The 19,145-nt window shown below is 44.7% G+C and overlaps 2 protein-coding genes across 3 annotated transcripts; one reads left to right on the forward strand and one right to left on the reverse strand.

Moving 5' to 3' along the window:
• Positions 1-1,538: 1,538 nt before the first annotated feature.
• cep63 (centrosomal protein 63) lies at positions 1,539-8,726 on the reverse strand. Of its 2 annotated transcripts, XM_080003220.1 has the most exons (13): positions 8,421-8,726; positions 8,071-8,248; positions 7,049-7,144; positions 6,825-6,947; positions 6,471-6,605; positions 5,958-6,100; positions 5,684-5,827; positions 5,432-5,534; positions 4,828-5,025; positions 3,426-3,494; positions 3,103-3,305; positions 2,734-3,016; positions 1,539-2,442 (listed from the first exon to the last, which is right to left on the reverse strand). In XM_080003220.1, the coding sequence occupies exons 1-13, from the start codon at positions 8,459-8,461 to the stop codon at positions 2,248-2,250; spliced, it is 1,911 nt and encodes a 636-aa protein (XP_079859346.1). In that variant the 5' UTR covers positions 8,462-8,726; the 3' UTR covers positions 1,539-2,247. The 2 variants fall into 2 exon arrangements, with proteins under 2 accessions (XP_079859346.1, XP_079859345.1); XM_080003219.1 differs by lacking the exon at positions 8,421-8,726 and having other exon boundaries at positions 8,071-8,363.
• Positions 8,727-10,620: 1,894 nt separating this feature from the next.
• LOC307228106 (uncharacterized protein) lies at positions 10,621-12,439 on the forward strand (the record flags this gene model as incomplete). The annotated part of the gene is made up of 4 exons (XM_079997630.1): positions 10,621-10,699; positions 10,916-11,425; positions 12,133-12,237; positions 12,394-12,439. The coding sequence occupies exons 2-4, from the start codon at positions 11,076-11,078 to the stop codon at positions 12,437-12,439; spliced, it is 501 nt and encodes a 166-aa protein (XP_079853756.1). The 5' UTR covers positions 10,621-10,699; positions 10,916-11,075.
• Positions 12,440-19,145: the final 6,706 nt, after the last annotated feature.

Raw genomic sequence — 19,145 nt, forward strand, 5'->3', positions numbered from 1 at the left:
CGGACTGCAGATCCTCGTGGTTTCAGCACTTCATGACTACTTTTAATTTTGACGATAAGGTAAATTGTTTGCAGATTAGGTCACAGATTCTTCTACAGTAAATGTCGGTAATGCGAAGCCTTCTAGCCCCCACGTCTATGACTGATTCACTCTCAGATTTTTCATAGCAATTACAAGATGCAAAATGTCAAGGTTTGTCAAATGGATGTACATTTTTTCCAAGTTGATCATGCATTCACATTCTGCCAAGGGATTTCTGCTGTGAAGCGCAAATGGCACACTAAGCAGGGCCACAAGCCATTGGTTGTTCCAGAAGAGCTTTTATGGACCAGAATACCAAGAGCCTACTAAGCAGGCATCCCACCTCAGGCCACATCACCCTGAACATCCTCCAACAGAACTGTGTTCAAAGGAATGTAAACTATTTTCCACAGACTTAACGACGTCAGGTAAAAATGTCAGCTGCAAAGCAGAGGTTTAGAGGGTACAGTGCGGTATTCTCAGTGTAAAGCAGTTTGGGATGACTTGAATACCGCCAAGTTCTTCCAGTGGCTCCAAGTTAACCATATTACAAGGCAGATGGACAACATCCCAAACACAGTTGAGAGGCAATTAATTAATTCCATACATACTTTGGAAAAATCTAGGTTTGGGGCCTTTAAGAGTACGCTAACCTGCTTTATTAAATACCTGTTGAGTTTATTTCTTAGTTAAAAGTAAAGTCTTCAAATAAAGTTGTCTTCAAGTTTGCATTTCATTGTAAATACAACTTATTCTTGAGTTGTGATTGCATTTTGGAAGGCAATGGTGTTTAGCACCAAGTATTTGAGGGAGAGTTTGGGGGATAAAACTGCCTCACTGTTGAGCCGACTATAACAATGGGCATAATTGCGCCCTCTGCAGCTCACTATGGCAGTCTGGCAATTAGCGATTTCACAAATACATCTGTTCTTGTTTTGATCGTTCTCGAGTGAAAAAATGTGATAACGTGGTGAAAAAAGAACTCCCATGGATCCTGATAGTAATTCTGAGGATCTAAGGGTCATTTTTTGACACTTTTAACAACCTTCATTTGTGAGGTTTCTGAATATCTGCACGATATGGGAAGTGCCTAATGAGAGCAATTTCATTTAGTAAAGGACTCAATTGGGCAATTATTCAATCATTGAGTAGCCTAAAGGAATTTTCCCCTCAGGATAATTACAGTAAGAAACTGCAGTGGGTCTGTTTCCTGTATGGCATCTAAATCTGCCTTATAACCCATTACCCTAGGCCTCTTAAAGGACTCTACACAAATCAAATGTTTTCTTTTGGGGGGGGGGTTACAGAGAAAGGAAGACAGACAGTGTGAAAAAAGGAGGAATGTCTGCCTTAGTCAAATCACTCATTTTTGTTTGTTGGCCCTTGCTAATAGCAAGGATTACCAAATACCAGAGAGAACCCCACTGGACTGGACACCTACAAATACCTCCAGAAAAGACAGAGCATATTTTTTAGGAAAAAGTTTATTTCCACATCCTTGCACTACCAGTGTCTTGTGTGATAAAGTATTAGTTAAAACAACAGTACCCCCCAACCCCTTCCCTTTTCAGCGTTGCTGCAGTCTTGTGTCCCACATGGTTGATATTAACATTCCACAGATTTCTCATGACGAAGAGGCAGGCTGGGGGGGAAGTTTCCTGACAGCGTTGGCATGGCTCTTGCATTCCTCTACTGAATCTGCTTGACAAAGTGTGAGGGTCTGAGGAGGGTACGAGGAGCCTGAGGGGGAGCGCTGGAGGAATGGACGGCAGCAAGGGAAATAAGGACTCCTATGCATTTTGTGTCCACCCTGGGATCCCAGCGCATGTATAACCACATGATATCACTTCTTTGGAACGCTGTGGCCTCCCCTTTTGTCCAAGCGAGAATCAGATGAAAAACATGTTCCGACACACCATCCCCCAGACAACATCTTCACACGAGTTGTTATGAGATGTATTTTGTTTTGGGACTCTCTGAAACACTAGCGATAACATGTTGGATACCTGCTACTTTTACACCTTCTACTGTAGGTCCAATACTGATTTCAGTCAAGTAATGGTGGAAACTGTTTTTTTTAAATGAAGGCAGAAAGTAAACGCACCCCACACACACACACACACACACACACACACACACACACACACACACACACACACACACACACACACACACACACACACACACACACACACACACACACACACACACACACACACAACTTGACTACTGTGCGGGGAGGCCTGGGTCTGGGCCGAGGCCTGAACCGCTGGGCAGGTACTTTGACACGGTCCTGGCGTTGTCCTCCCTCATGCCCTTGATATGACTGTCCAGACGCCGGAGCAGCTCCTGAGAACGTATGGTCTCCTCCTCCAGGAAGTGTGAAACCCCACCGATTGCAGGTGTCACTGTCAACAGCTCCTGGGAGAAGGACAACAAAACTGTAGGATGCTCTAGTGCAAATGGAACAGTACAACACAGTAGAACCTACCTCTTACAGATCTCAAAATATGTCACCAGTGTATGAGGAATAAAAGCCACACTTGTAGAAACGTAGAAATGTCTCAGAGTGAATGTTTGCTTTCATTTGAAAGAAAAAAAACCGCACAGAGCATCTTTAATTCATCATGAAAAATAAGAAACAAAACTAACTGAATCAACAGACAGCATGACATTCTGCCATCATCAGTCTCTTCGCTCGTGAAGTCTCACCCCCAGCTTGGCGTCTTCTCTGGCCAGAAGGTCCAAAGCCTCCTCAGAACTGGAGCATGGCGCTTCAACGACACACTCTTTTTTCCTGTCCTGTCTTTTCTCCGAGCTGGAGAAGGAAGAGGAGGGCAGAGTACAGTGCGACTGGTTCTCCTGCACTGCGGCGGCTTGTTGGGAGCCAAGGAGGCGCTGGATCTCCACCTCGTAGCGGGTGGCGTTCTCCTGCATCTGGGCCCTCACAAACTGCATCTCCTCCAGGTGGTTCTGATGTCCCGTATCCTCATTTCTGTGAGTACACGTCGTGTGCGTGAGAATTCAGATCGTGTGTGTGTTTTTAGCGTGGTTGAGCGTGCATGGGTGTAAATTGTGTACCGGTTCTGTGCAGACTGTGTTTGGCTGGCCCTGGCCTGGTTCAGGTGGGTTCTTTCATGTTTGTCCTGCCTGGTGTTCATCGACGCTTCGAGGCGGGCGTGTAGCTCCGCCAGCTCCTGTCTCAGGTGTTGGTTCTCCTTCTCTAAGATGTTCTGAGACCCACGGCTCTCCCTGAGTGATGAGGCAAGGGAGGGCTCTCCTCTCTGAGGCCAACAGTAAATAAGAAGAGGTGGAGACATATGGGTCAGAACAGAATACAGAAAGCAATACAAACAGTATTGTATTATGTAACAGTAAATGGCTGCTACCAAAGCGGCCCCCACCTTAGGCTGGGTCTCCAGGAGGTTGCTGAGATTGTCAAGTTGTAGAGTCTCCAGCTGCACCCGAGTTGCCTCAATGTGTGGAAGATGGATGACATGTAACAAAAAAAACACACAAAAAAACATTCTCTTGTTAACTGCCAAAATAACAGATATATATTTTGTTCAGGCCCCTTAAAAAGACAGTGAACACAATCAGACATGGAGCCATTTTTCTGCACTGTATGATTTTCCGGTGATAAAGGATCACCATTCTCAAATCACTAGCATATGGCAAAGTAACGGTGCTCTCTTGAAGGTTTGATTGCGATAAAAATGTTCAGGATTTTTGGTAGCCTATTCAACCCCTGGGCATGAAAATTTGTAATTTGGCTAATTCTGACAGAAATGTGCTCTAATAACCATCGTCCTACAAAAATAAACCCGATGTCCTGTCAGCATTTGAACACCTCAAACACCTGACTGTGACAGCAATCTTCCTGATGCACTTTCTAATGGTACGAGAGAGTTCGTCAGAGAAGCTGAAAGTCCGACGCAAACCAACCCAAACCCGCCCGCTCGCTTGCTGGTGTTATGTCGTTAGCAAACTATAAGTTCAAAATAACTAATCTTTTGGGTGAACGAACTGAACTGAATCATATCCTGAAACAATTTGTCCATCAGTCAGTTCAGTTGAGCTCTCAGTCAGTTAAGAGTGAACATGATTCGTAGTAAGATAAACATAATAAAATTACATGACATTACAAGGCAATACATAATTTAAAAATGCAACACAGTGCACAGCATAACATTAAAAAAAATAAACAACAGCCTACGTGGAACTCTAATGAATGCAAGACTAGTTCTCTCAGCCATTTTATCATGTAAGATTGAAAGTACTGCACTCACACCACCTTTCGGAGTTTAAAATGCATGGTGAGGCCTGCAAAGTGAAAAAATGCTCTGGCTGAGATGGTCTCAGATCCTTTCACTGCGAAGGAAAGGTGCACGTTCAGTGATTCGTTCACTGAACGTGCACAACGAACGTTAATCCTGAGTGACAGACAGTCGCTCAAGCCCACCCCCTCTCCCGCTCCCTCCCTCTCATGTCTTGAAATCTCGAAGTAGGAAGTAGTATCAAATAGTTTATTTAATAATTAGGTGTCGCGAGAATATACCTGCTGTAAATAGCAGCAGTAGTTTCAGTAGTAGTTTCAGTTGGCAAACGGTATCTTTATCCAACTAAATTCTCTGCTCACTGGCTTGTCCTTCACGAGTGGGACTACGCAGTCGGCACTCCGCTCAAGCACTGAACGATTTGACGAATGAATCCTTTGAACAAGTCTTTTTAATAAACCGATTCTAATGATTCCGTACACTGAAAATAACCGCTTTGCCCGTCACTGCCGCTCGCTCTTCCCCTCACCTCCAGCTCTGTTGCGTTGCGCTCCGCCCGCTCCACCTCGCCGCGGAGCTGGCGCTCGGCGCTGGAGGCCGAGCCGCTCAGCGTGGCGATGGTGATGTCCCGCTGGTGCAGCTCGCCGGTCAGCTTGGAAACCTCCCTCCTCATCCCCTCCACCTCCCCGCTGTGGGTCTGCCTGGCCCGCTGCAGCTCCTCCCGCAGCTGAGCAGGGAGAGGAGAGATGTCAGGTCAGGTCTCACCAATAAAACACGGTGACAACGTCAAAAACAATCAAGATAATAATATTAATAATATAACTTTTTATTTATACAGCACTTTCCAAGACAAGTTACAAAGTCCTTCACAAGAGGAAAAAGTTAAAAGGAATTACAAGTCAAATTACTGTAATACAGTTAAAAACGAAAAAATAAAATATGTATATTATTTAATGGTATTAGATATATACTAAAAAAGGGAAAATCAAATGCCACTCACATAAAACCAAAGGCAGAGTTGGATGGTCAGATTTAAAATTGTTAATATAAAAAACTATTATTTAAGTGTTCAAAGCATGTAGCAGAATGTTCCAGACTCCTTTGACACTGCCCGCAACATTATTAACTCTCACCTTTTTTACTTCAGCAAGAGTGCGCTCTTGCTCCTCCTTGATGTGCTTCAGCTCTTGCTCTTTCTTAGACTGGTCTCCCTCTTGTCGACTCACGCTCTCCAATCTGAGTAAAGAGGCGTCTCGATTGGAAATGCCCCGAGCGGAACACCGAACAGAAGCCAAAGAAACTTCTATGCGAACAATGGTGGTTTCAAAACCATTAGAAAGAACAAACAAAGTCCAGCACGTAAATGTAAACAAATGAGCGCTCACCTGTCTTTGAGTTGTGCTAGTTCTGCCCGGAGATGAACCTCATTGGCGAGGGCGCACTGCAGCTTGGTCACTGTCTTTTCCAGATCCTGTCTCAGGATTCCCACCCCACCACACCCCTGGGCTGCCACACAGTCCTCCAGAGAGCTGAACGCACATACTCATCAACTGAGTCCACAGAAAACTGCTGTTTCCCACTTTTGCATAACAGCGAGCGCCTGAAACGTATATCACAACGTATTAATCCTACTTATCGACAAGGAAATCATAAACACACCGAATTACTTGATCTTTAGCTTGCAGCGCCTGTTTAAGTCTGAGGACTTCTTTATTGAGCCGTTGCTGTTGAAGAGGACTTTGCAAGAAGGTGTCATGGAAGTCAAGCGAGGCCTGAAGCGGTTCTTTATCCTCCACGAGCACCTGTGTGACAAGAACATTTGTTCTACAAGTGATGGATAGCAGGTCAGCGTTTAAATGTGCAAACACAACAACAATTAAGTTATATTTTTAAGTTATAATGTATTGTATTCTTATAAACTTTGCTCTTTTTACCATTAAAATAGAACCGATTCAGACAAAAATGAGGAATAAATATATGAAATACAGTGATTGTGTATTTTAAATAGGCAAATGAGGACAAAAGGTTGGGGACCCCTGGTGTAGAAGGCCGCCTCTAGCTCTAGTCAAATTAAACTGCAGTTTGGTTTAATCTGCCTTCTTATCCCAGGTGGGTGAAGCTCGTTCCTAACTATCTCAGCTTGCTGTCGGTCTGGTGAGGTCGGAGTAGTACCTGGAGGTGTCGGAGACGCTCCAGCTCCATCTCCTGTGAGTGGACAGTGCCCTGAGCCTCTTCCAGCCGTGAGCGCAGATGCTGCAGCTCTAAACAGCACTCCTTGTCCCGCCTCTGCTTTTGCCAGGATTCATTCTGTGACGGGGGAGTGTGAAAAATACACCCAAGTACTTTCACTTTCATATACTATATGACTTAATTTCCTGTTCTTCACACCGGAGCCTCCTGCTGTTACCACTCTGGATAGCGCTGATGACACAGCAGACTCATAATTGTGCCCCGCGTTACAAGTAGATGGCATCAGAAAAACAATCAAAGGCTTATGTGGAAGAGGCTCAGTTATGGATACTGAACCTCAATCTTGCCGGTGAGACGGGTCAACCCTGGATGGTTCCCCTCTTGAGCCTTCACTCCTTCACTGGCCTCTTTGACTTGTTTACGCTGAAGTCTCTGATAGCTGCGTTTCAATTTACATAACTGGAGAGAAAGAAGGCATCACAACTTGAGTCGGTGTGTTTTGACTGGATTCACCCGTCATGGGTACACAACCAGAGTCATCAGCAAGGTGTGTGCCTCACCTCCTCACAGACAACCTGCAGTTGTCCTTCGTACTTGGTGACTAACCCTTGTCGACCAGCCTGGATATCCTCCAGCTGCTTGCGAAGCAGCTGAACCTGCGACATGATAGAAAAACACGTGGAAGCTTTATACAAGTACAGAAAAACAGAAGCATAGTGGTCATGTTTTTTTGATTAGGAAGGTAGATCGGTAGACAGACAGACAGACAGTCCGTCTACCAATCTACCTACCCAGACTGTTTGTCTGTCTACCTATCTACCTACCCAGACTATCTGTCTATCTGTCTACCTACCCCGACTGTCTGTCTGTCTACCTATCTACCTACCCAGACTCTCTGTCTGTCTGTCTGTCTGTCTACCTACCTATCTACCTCAAACATAAAATAGATATAGGTAAAAGACGAAATAGACAGATTTACAACAAAATTACTGAGTTAAGATTTGTTGATTGATAGATTTGTCTCCTGCCATTTATTCCGAACTTAAAAACAACAATAAATCACACAAATATCAATCCTGTCAAGTGTGATGAAGGAAAGTGTTTATCGTGGATCAGCTCAACTCTCACACCTGCCTCATTATTTATTTACCAATTCAACTTTTGGTTTCGAAATTTCCATGCTGGGACATTGGAGATTGGACGGGGTTAGTACACCCTGTCGAAATTATTGTTTATTGTTTATTTGGGGGGGGGGGGGTTATTGTATGTTGGTAAATGTTTACTTTTTTATTACTTGTGTTATTACTTCATACTTGTTTTGGTTGTGCTGCTATGACACCACACTTTGCCTGGGGATTAATAAAGTAAGTACCTAACTATCTCTGGATCTCTTTCTTTAAGTCTATTTTTGTGTAGCCTTCATTCCATTTTTTTATTTCCAGTCTCCTCTGGGTTGACTATGACGTCATACGGGACGGTCGCCCGCAGTGCGAGGTGCGGAGCGCTGTCTGAGAAACGTCCGGCGACGGACGCCACTGAGCGGTCAAGCGTTTTAAAGTAAACCCCGGCACTCCTCCTGCACCTCCAGGTCCTTCTCCTGGACCAGCCTCCTGGACGCCAGCAGCTCCTGCTCCCCGCCCCGCAGACGGAGCTCCAGGCCCCGCAGCTCAGCCTCCCACTCGGTCTTCCTCTGGTTGATCATGATGTCGATCTGCCGCATCAGCTCCTGGAGCTCCGGCTCGCACGACGACAGCACGGAGCTGGGGCGCGCACACACGGGCGGCCGGGGGAAACGAATCAACACTCGCTGCATCGCTCTTATCCTACACGAGCGTAACGCTTCGCCTATTAAAGGCAACGAACTGTCGCTGCTTACCTCGGCGATTTAAAATGTTCAGATCAATCACTGACCGGTCCCCGACATTAACTTACCTCATGTCGTGGTTTTGCAGGGACTCTAAAGAGAAAGCCATGTCTAAAGCAAATGGGGTAACGCTTAACTTATAATGACGAAAGAGGGTGTTGCCTTGATCCAACGCTAGCTTGGGCTCGTTAGCCTAGCTGGAGAATCGGGCTATTCGGTATTAACGAGCGACGGGCGATTAACGAGGGGAAGGGACATGGCAGTTGATCGGCAAAAGTGTCTTCACGTTGATTTATAAGGAAGTACAGTAACCATGTTTAAAATGTCCACTATGGCCACCGCAGAGCGACAAAGTTGGCTAGGCAACGCCGGGCAGCGAGCTTCCTCGTCATAGAAATGTCACAATAGAACCCACCGTTCTCTGTTTATATGTGGGGGCTGGTGTTTTCCCAGTTCCTCCAGTTCCTTCCGGTTTTCCTGATAGAGAATGCCCTTTTCAAAATGTTTAATTATTATATATTTTAATACTATAGGAGTTAAAGATCAAGAGATTTGGATTAATATTGGCATGTACACACACACACACACACACACACACACACACACACATATATATATATATATACGCACACACACACGCATATATATATGTATATATATATGTGTATGTATATATGTGTGTGTGTGTGTGTATTTCGTTATTGATTGATTGATTTATTTATGTAATTTATATAATACATACATATTTACATATATTTTTATTATAGAGTCACTACAAAATGTTCTTGAAGTTAGATCAGCCCAGAAGCCCTTTGGGAACCGCCGTCGCCCCTGTATAATCTATGCGCCTCAGTTCTATGTTCCCGAAGGCCCGCCTTGCAAATGCCCGCGCTAACGTCAGTTCAAGCGCTTGAGCGAAACTCGACCAACGTTAGTTCCCTTCATACGCATTTCCTATAGCGGTTGTATATTTAAAGTCGCAACTTGGAATAATAATACTTAATAAAGTCCAAGAGAGACTTCAATAAGAAAACTGAACACCATGTGACGTTGCTACTATATATATATGGCAACCAACCGTCTCACAGTTCAGCGACCTGTCCCTTTATATTGGGGAGGGCTGTTTTACAGTGCACGTGGCTCGTTGGTCTAGGGGTATGATTCTCGCTTCGGGTGCGAGAGGTCCCGGGTTCAAATCCCGGACGAGCCCAAATTTTTTTTTCCCCCCCCCCCTTCGATTCCAGTGCGTAATAAATACAACTCGCAATCCCCTTGAATCCACCACGAGACACGAGGAAGCGTAATATCATTCAGACAACACTGTCATAGTCATCACTAGCCACGCTGCTCTAGCGGAACAGTGGAATGGCTATCTCTAACAAGGTGTGTCTGCACGCTTATATGGCTCGTTGGTCTAGGGGCATGATTCTCGCTTTGGGTGCGAGAGGTCCCGGGTTCAAATCCCGGACGAGCCCTCGTTTTCGTCACGACATGTAGAAATCCATATGGCGGTAAGGGTTGGCCATATATGTCAAGATTTAAGATTTTTTTTTATTTGTCACATACATATACATACTTTCATACATATATGCAGTGAAATGTAATAAATAACCCTTTAAGATCCTATTTTATGCTCCAGCTCGCTACGCTGCGTTCATTGCAAACTCAACAGAGGTGAACCCCCGCCACCAACAACGCGTAGAGAGGATCACATGCGCCAGGCGAATGCATCGAATGGCTGCTTCTTAAAAAGTCCGGACTAAAAATATGTATCATATGCTCATTTGTCGAACCAAAGTCAACGTCAAACGGCTGCATCAGCAGGTTTGACATCGCTTGTCGCAGCCCCAGCCCCTGCCCCAGCCCCTGCCCAGCTGCCCCTGCCCCTGCCCCTGCCCCTGCCCCAGCCCCTGCCCCTGCCCAGCTGCCCCTGCCCCTGCCCCAGCCCCTGCCCCTGCCCAGCTGCCCCTGCCCCTGCCCCTGCCCCTGCCCCAGCCCCTGCCCCTGCCCAGCTGCCCCTGCCCCTGCCCCCCTTGCCAGCTGCCCACGGTCAAACACAAAACAACACCACAAACAAAGGAGCGCCAGGCGGGGATCTCCTCCTTTGTGCCCCTCCGCTGCAGAGGACCGGTGCGTCCCGCTCCCACAGCTGCTGCGCCGGTTGAGCAACGGGCCCCGAGCCCCGAGCTCCATCCCGCCCCCGCGGAGCACACGAGGCTTTAAAAGACGCGGTGGCTCCTGCGCCCTGCTCGCCGCCTGTTACCCCCTGGCCTCGCGGCTCATTCGTAAACCTGAATTTGGACGCACGCAAGACGACCCCTGGGGATTATTTCATGTCTGCAAAACTGTAAGTATATTATAGTTACATATAGTTATTACAGTGTTATACTGTATACATTTATATTTTTTTCCTTTGGTGCCTTACTTGAATGATGATATGTGTGTCCCTATAGTGCTGTTTAGAAGTACACCACATAAAGGGAAGTCAATGCTCAAGTATACAAACGTACATATCTAATGAGACATGCATAACATTTGTATTTGTATTTTTCTTATCAAACAGCCAAACAGGGACCAGTGTTGTAAACGATCATCACATCCAACCCTCTCGATTGTCAATAATCGAGCGGAGAGCAGCTCTCCCAACCGCCCGGGGAAGGGTCGTCGCCCCCCGGCAGTACAGCCCGTGACAGTCGGCCTATTTCCGTGGGGTCGCTGCCGCCATGGTTCTCTGCGAGGAGAAGGAGTGCAGCGTCTGCTACCTGTCGTACTCGCGGCGGGACCGGGTCCCCCGGGTGCTGCACTGCCGACACACCTTCTGCACGCTCTGCCTGGAGACCATGTCCCGGAACGAGGGCCACCTGCTGACGGTGAGCTGCCCGCTGTGCCGCCGGGTCACCTGCGTGCGCCCGGACCTCAGCCTGCAGGAAGCGCTGTGGGTGGACACCCGACTGTGGGACAACATACGAGAGGGCGCGGGGGAAGGGGGCGCGGGGGGAGAGCGGGCTTCGAAAGAGGCGGCGGCGCAGGAAGGCGCACGGGCTTCCGAGCGAGGCGCTCCGCCGGCAGAATGGTGGGTTTTGGTGAAGCGCACACTGATTCACACCCGTGCACAATGACATTGTTTTGCGTCCTTTCCCCAACGCTAACCCCAACCCTAACACCATCCCCGACCCTAACCACTGATCTAGATATGAAGACACGTGTAAGATAGAAAAGGGCACTATGAAGTGTGCTCAATTTGAGATCACTTAAAAAAAAAAAAATTCATTTTGGGAGTTTTGTTGTTTAAAAGCCTAAAAATAACCAAGCGGTGCGACCATGTTTAAGACAGTGAAAGGGCCTAGAAAGCTTTATTCAAGGCTCTACCGCCTGACATTTTTTTAAACAAATCATGTCAAAAATCTTACAAACGAACTCTCTCAGTGTAATAGACATACGTGAATAAACAAAATGCATATTTTTTTACAAGATAAACAAAATAAATGCGTGTATCTCAACATTCTTTCCCCCCCCCTTTAAAAACCTTCTTTGTCATTCACCGACACACAGAAGACAACACAGGACATTCTCATCAATAACTATTTTAATTGATAACAGTAATGTCTTGACTCTTTTGCAAACAAATGAAAATAAATGCTTATATCAGTCAGAAAAGCCTGTCTTGGTTCATGCAAAATTGGACCAATCTAACCCTAAAACCTATTGTAGCCCCTACCCCCAACATCAAAATTAGGAAATTCGGCTGTATAATGTTTGAACTTTTTCCTTTCCCTTCAGCCCGAGTCTGAGGCACTCGAGAGCAAAACTGAAGCTCCCAGCCTTCTTCAAAAAGTTCAGGCTAACCAGACAGCAGCAGGAGAAGATTGTGCCCGGCTGCAACGTGTAAGTAGCTAAAGAACGGCTGATTATTTTAGAAGGGTATTCACTGATACACTCAGTTGTCACACTGAACGTGGAGAAAAGACGAGGACCGATATTTGTATGAAAGCACAAATACTAACTTTTTATTTTTGTTTGTGTCTCTTTTTTTTCATGAAGGGAGATGAGATCCTGGCGTCGGCTGGCCCCTGAGGACGCTCTGTAGGGGCCCGTCTAAAAAAGGGAAAATTGACCAACAATTATTTGCCAAATCCCACTTCTTCTCAGGACAGAACCGACCTTAGCGTGAGCACAGATGCTCCATGTGGTCAACCTCTCCGTATTCCCAGAGGAAGGAAAATAAGAGCGAGATATATCTATGCACTGTGCGCTATTGTTTTATTGTTTGTGGAGTGAAACCGTTTGGGCTTAATTCTTATCCCAGCTGCTGCTGTGGGATTTGGTTCAGCTGTCCCAGTGGAGCCAGCATCCCACCAGTCAGGACCCCCTTGTAACAGATGGCCTCACGAGACAACCCCCCCCCCAGAATATTTAATATATTACCATGTTTTTGTATTTATTACAACTCGGACGGGTGTGTAATTGTTTTTAATAAACCTATTTTTTAGAGTATGTGTAGTCAGACTATTATTAACTTGCGCTTTGCAGGCTGAAAAAAACCCAAAAGAAAACATCGTCTTGGGAGAAGACATTGATATTTCGCCCATTTTATGACATGTTAAGTACTAAAATGGGTGACAATCAGTGCGATACCAGCGGGAGATTGATGAAAGCTACAATGTGGTGTAGTTTGCTTTTGCGGACAGGATTGAAAAAAACAAAAAAAACTATTACCTGTCACAAAAGAGTCATCTACCCGTGAAAGTGGATTAGGAACTCCATTCACGAAGCATCTGGCAAGTGTTTTTTTATTTTATTTTGTTTTTTAATTGAGAATGCCAGAATAATCGCACGTAGGAATTTAAAAAATAAACGGTCACATCTATAAACAAGGGGCTGCTTTGGTTGAGCTTGAAACAAAGACAGAAGAAGAAGGTCAGCGTTTGGGACGTTTACGGTCACGTTCCAAGGCCTTGTTGTTTGTGCGTGTTACAGAAGCGCTGATAAGCGGGGAGACGGTTTCCTGACAGACGAGTTTGGAAGCCAACAGGCTGAGACAGGCGCTTTGAGCTGCTCAACTGTAAAGATTAGAACACTGAAGGGGAAAATAATTCACGTTTTTGAATTCGCTTTTTAAGCTGCATATTCATTTTATGATTTTATCGAGATTCACAAGAAGTTTATCAACTTGCCATGAATCACGGAGGCCATTTCACCTCCACCCCCATCCAGCAGGTACAGTAGCTGGAGGGGGGGGGGGGGGACGGGGTGAGCAACACTTAATTTGAATTATAAGCTACAGACGCAGAAACAGCCCGTCGAGAAAAGCACTGAAATAGAGGTGTACAATATAGAGGTATGTTAGAATGGCTAGAATGCATAATCTGAGTGGTATTTTCAGCAAAAAAAACTTAAAAGACATGATTTGGGGACCTCAGAGACCTACACCAATCAGACACAACATTAAAACCACCACTAATAACCACTAATATAGTGCAGCTCCCCCTCGTGATGCCAAAACAGCTCTGACCCGTGGAGGCATGGACTCCACAAGACCCCTGAAGGTGTCCTGTGGTATCTGGCACCAAGACGTTAGCAGCAGATCCTTTAAGTCCAGGACATCCCAGAGATGCTCCATTGGATTGGACCCCAACCCCCACTATCCACATGATGTTGAAGAAAACGTGATTCATCAGACCAGGCCACCGTCTTCCATTGATCCATGGTCCAGTGCTGACGCTCATTTTCCCATTGTAGGCACCTTCGGTGAAATTGTCTTCACTGTCACTGCACTGTTGTCACAGAAGACTCGTCTATCTGTGAAAGTGGATTAGGTACTCCATTCATGAAGCATCTGGCAAGCATTTATATTGAATTGAAAATATCAGAGTAGCCCATGGGATCATCATACTGAGGGGGTCTGTCTTCCATTCTACCACATCCATAAATAACCCGCTGCTTTGGTTGAGATTGAAACAAAGTAAGAGAGAAAAGGAATAAAAGCTAAGAAACTCTCAAATCAAGTTCAGTGTTTGGGATGTGTGTTTGTGTGTGTGTGTGTGTGTGTGTGCGTGTGCGTGTGTGTGTGCGTGTGCGTGTGTGTGTGTGTGTGTGTTGTCTAGAGAGCTGACAAGCAGGGAGACGGTTTCCTGACAGACGAGTTTGGGGGGTGAGACAGCCGCTTTGGGCTGCACAACTGTAAAGAGCAGAACATAGAAAGGGAAAAATACAGTTGAATTCTCTTTTTTTCACACTAATATAACGGGCATTCATGTAAAAAAAGCAAAAAAATAAAAGCTATTATCAGGACTAATCCAACAATGATGGATCCAATGTGGATCTATACCCAATGTGTTTATCTGTGTCCTCAAAAATATTTTGTGTATTTACTTGTATTTTATTGGAATATATACAAAATCATGTGGATTGGCGTTCCACACACAGGGTTCCGTCTCTCACAGGAATCATTTTCCAGGACACTTTTCAAGATCTGCACCTGTATTCATATTAAAAACCCTGTCCACTCACAACTTTTCGCTTTATTTCTGCTGTTTGGTCCTCTTCTCGACAGAAACTGGGTGTGCACACACTCCTCACCCAACAGGTAAAACAAAAAACACCCAGAAGTGTGTGTGTACACACTCTTGAGTGTGTACACACACGATACTTAGTAATTTCCAAATTTCGTCAGAATGTTGCGGTGTAGTTAAGTCGGGCCAAGTCTAATTCCACAAAACACCTGACAGAGGCTTCCCAGCAAAGAACTTCTCTTTCTTTATTAACCTGTGCTGTCAGCATGCTGGGCATACAACAGAGTATTTGTGCCATTGCATCTAGGACAGAGTTGAACTGCAAGGGGAGTTCAATTTTTCAACGTACAATGAACCTCTATCAATCATCAAGCACTGCTGCAATAACTCTGTCCTGTGGATGATCAGTAGGATGACAAGAGCACAGCTTTTTGTGACACAGAACGACCACCAATCCTGCTTTTTAGAGAACGATCTTACCATGTTTTTGGTCTTTAAACAACTAATCATCATTACTACTCCAATAGGGGGAGGCAAATAAACATAAGCCCCTTTCCCACATGTAATCCGTAACAGTGCTGGATAAAAAAATATCCGGAGGTCATTCCCACAGTGGCTTACTTTACGGAAAAGTTGCTAATGGAGTCTGTTCCCATATGACTGTTACGGTACATTAAGTAATGCTTGCTGGAGAGGTGTCTAATAATCATGCGAGACAAGGCAACAGAATCGTTTTTTTAGAACAGTGCTTTGCTTCCCATCTCCCCACCCCGCCTACTCTTCCCTCCCCCGATGGGCGGGGGGGGGGGGATACAACAACCCTAACCCCATGTTATTAAATCAGTGTGATTATCTTCAACCTGTCCTACACTCTCTGCCACCGGAGAATGAACGTTCTCCACCCGTTCTACCTCTCCCTGTCCGCTCGCTCCCTCTGGCTCCGCGCTGTGGTGCAGCCGGCGGGCAAGCGAAGCGTTTTGGCTGTAAAATTTAGAATGACCGATCTCATATAGTAGCTAGTATAGTAGCTCTCATGTTTAATCTCCCAACATCCCATCATCTGTGTTTACCTGTGTCTCCTCTCTGAGGAAGTCACTTTCTTCTTATGATTGATTGGGGTTTTTTTTAAACCCAATTCACCGCGGCGGCCTTTCACGTCTTGCCTGAGCTTTGCATTCTTGCCTGGAAAGGCGGATACCGCCACCAACAATGGAAACAGCATATAGAGGAGCACTTGCACAACACAAACTAATTGAATGGCTATTTTTTATAGAATGCCTTCTAAAAATATATTTAGTATGGCATTGCTTAACAAAATAATCTTACCATTTCAAAGAGTACTACAACATGGCCTAATGTCGATGTTAACAGCAATATCTTGAACACAAGCAGCAAAGGAAACCTAATTTTAGTGCATGATTTGTATCACTTTTAAACAGGACGTAGGGTCATATGCAAAACTTACTTTTCAGTGCTTGTGCACATACATTTGGGTCTCTGATGGGTCGACTAACATACAAACTGATAAGACAACCCAGTCAGTTTTTTGGGGGCTGTCTCGGTCAGAAAACATTTGATTCAACACGCCAGCCAGATTTGCCTCCCCCTACGTCACATGGGGCCTCATTAGAATAATACTACCCTCCATCTCAGTATCTCCACCCACGGTTGGAAAGCTAAGTGTGCGAAGGTGCACCATTTTTTTCTTGCAAGCGCCGCCCGCTAGCATTATGTGGAAGGTAAGAGCTAAGCACGAAGTGCTCTGTTGTTGAGTGCACAGACCAGCACAAATCTCTACATCGGCCCCCAGACTCAGAGGACAGAAGAGCTGAGTGGATAAAGTTTATTTTTGATGGCAACGTCCAAAACTGTGACAAAAATGTGACAAAACTGCAGACAAGGGAAATGTAAGTACTTAAAAAACAATTGTGCTGCGTGTTTCTTTTGCTGTTTTGCACTAGCTAATGCTAATAGCTGAGGTCATATATTATATGTAATTTTCTAGAGTTTCTAAAGTTACTGGCGTTACTTGCTGCAGGATCCACAATAACATTTACGGTATTAGTTTATTAGTTGAATCGACAAGACGTGACGCCAATACGGAACATTGCCAGTAGATTTACGGTTTTCAGTGCAAGCAAGAAAGAGGCTTAAGTATCTGATACCATTGGTGTTATTAAAATACTAAAATGATAATCCTCATAACAATTGTGATTGGTATAGTTCGCCCTTGCCTTGCAGTTCCTAACAGACCTCCTCCAGCCCTACGCCCCGTCCCGGAAGCTGTGGTCCTCGGACACGGGTCTGCTCTCCACCCCTCGCACAAGGCTAAGAACCTTTGGGGACAGAGCCTTCAGTGTGGCAGCCTCCACCCTCTGGAACTCTCTCCCCACTGACATTCAAAATGCTCCATCCCTGGCCACCTTCAAAAACCTCTTCAAAACCTGTTCAACCAGGCCTACTGCCCCTGACCCTTTATTGGTTTCTTTTTTCTGTTCGTTATTTATTTAGATTTATCTACCCTATCTTGTTTTGGTTTTTTTGTTGTTGTTTTTTCCATTGTAAAGTGTCCTTGGGTTTGTGAAAGGCGCTAAACAAATACCAGTTATTATTATTTATTATTATAGCCAATAGGCGTTTTCGGACCGAACAATTGTGGGGACTCCCTGAGGAGAACTAGGAACTGGGCAGGTCCCCCTGAGAACTAGACTTTTTTATGATTGTATTCACACTGCACTGGAATGCTGAAGTGACTTAAGCCAACAAGGTTTCAGTGTGAGTTCCGTGTTGTATTTAGTCTATAAACCTTCGCTTATGTCACCTTATCAGTACACTAAAATCTGTTTCTGAACAAATTTGAGGTGAGAAATAAACAATCCAGTTGCTGCATCTTCAATCGTATCAGAGCTACAAGGACTCACTTAAAAGTTAGTTCCGACTTTCGTAAAGCAAGTGTTTGCATCGGCACCGCACGCAGTTTAAGTGGCGCACGTTAATTCATTCAATTGTGTGTGTGTGTGTGTGTGTGTGTGTGTGTGTGTGTGTGTGTGTGTGTGTGTGTGTGTGTGTGTGATGAAGTTCAACCATTCTCATGTAAACTGATGAAATTGCAAGTGTATAATGACATAGTATATACTATTTCCACTGTGCTCAGTGTCATTTTGGAGAGGTCCCATTACATTATATGCGTAATACAGCAAGCTAATGTTGAATAGTGTCTGGGTGATGCTGCAGAACAGCAATTACAGCACGTGGCCCCTTCCTGTGGCAGTAAGGAAAAGTACACTTTGAGTTTAATCTGATAAAAGAACATGGTATGGTACAATTCCAATGAAGTTGGGACGTTGTGTAAAATGTAAATAAAAACAGAATATAATGATTTGCAAATCCTTTTCAACCTATATTAAATTGAATACACTACAAAGACAATATATTTAATGGTCAAACTGATGTTCTTCCTTGGAAACACTTTCACAGAGCATGACATTTGATGCAGGACTGAAAGTTGTTTCGAAAATAACAACATTATGTTTATATTCGTATTTATATCAGTAGTAACAGTATCCTTCCAGTAAAAATTAATTCTCACAAAAATCTGCTATTGGCAATTGTTATCATGCAATCATTATAACATGGATGTATTCATATGTCTCATAACTATATTTAAACTATATTAAAAAAAATACAGTTCTCTCCAGAATGTGTGGCAACCCAGACACTCCTAAATTTACAGTTTGGCAAAGGATGGAGCAACAAGTCAAAACAACCCTGTGAGTTACTTTGTACAAGTCTGTTCCATGGAACCTGTGACTCACAGTTCAATAAACACAAGCTTTCCTCATATACAGAGAATGGGTTCATGAAGGGAGTAAGTGATTAATTAAGTGATTATGTTACATATAGTTGACTGTATGTATGACTTGTGTGTTTTCTGGGCTGCCATGCCATTGTGTCGGCTGTTGCACGGTGTTCTGTGTGTGTATGCGGAATGCTAGTTAAGCTATTCTATTAGCCATTTATGTTTATATAGCACTATAATAATAATTTCTATATCTTTTATTCTGTCTTACAGAAACCATTCATCCATTCATTGAATCATTTCCCTGTGCCTGCATCTACTCTCTGATTGGAGCTGCCATCCTCGATAAAGTGGTCCCAGCACTACTCGTCATAAACTCATTATCTATAATATTGGTCCTTCAAGCCGGATATACTGTACTACACCCACGACGGCGCCATGGCTTTTCCGCTGCAGGTGACCATCTGTGCGCGGTGCTTGGG

This window comes from Zeus faber (assembly GCF_960531495.2).
Source record: "Zeus faber genome assembly, chromosome: 1".
NCBI classification, from domain to species: Eukaryota; Metazoa; Chordata; class Actinopteri; order Zeiformes; family Zeidae; genus Zeus; species Zeus faber.

Coding starts and splice junctions, on each gene's coding strand:
- cep63 (XM_080003219.1), bottom strand. CDS start 8,301: ATGCAGCGAGTGTTGATTCGTTTCCCCCGGCCGCCCGTGTGTGCGCGC. Junction 5,828..5,957: donor GCTAAAGATCAAGTAATTCG/GTGTGTTTATGA, acceptor ATGTGCGTTCAG/CTCTCTGGAGGACTGTGTGG. Junction 5,026..5,431: donor CTCTTGCTGAAGTAAAAAAG/GTGAGAGTTAAT, acceptor CTCCCTGCTCAG/CTGCGGGAGGAGCTGCAGCG.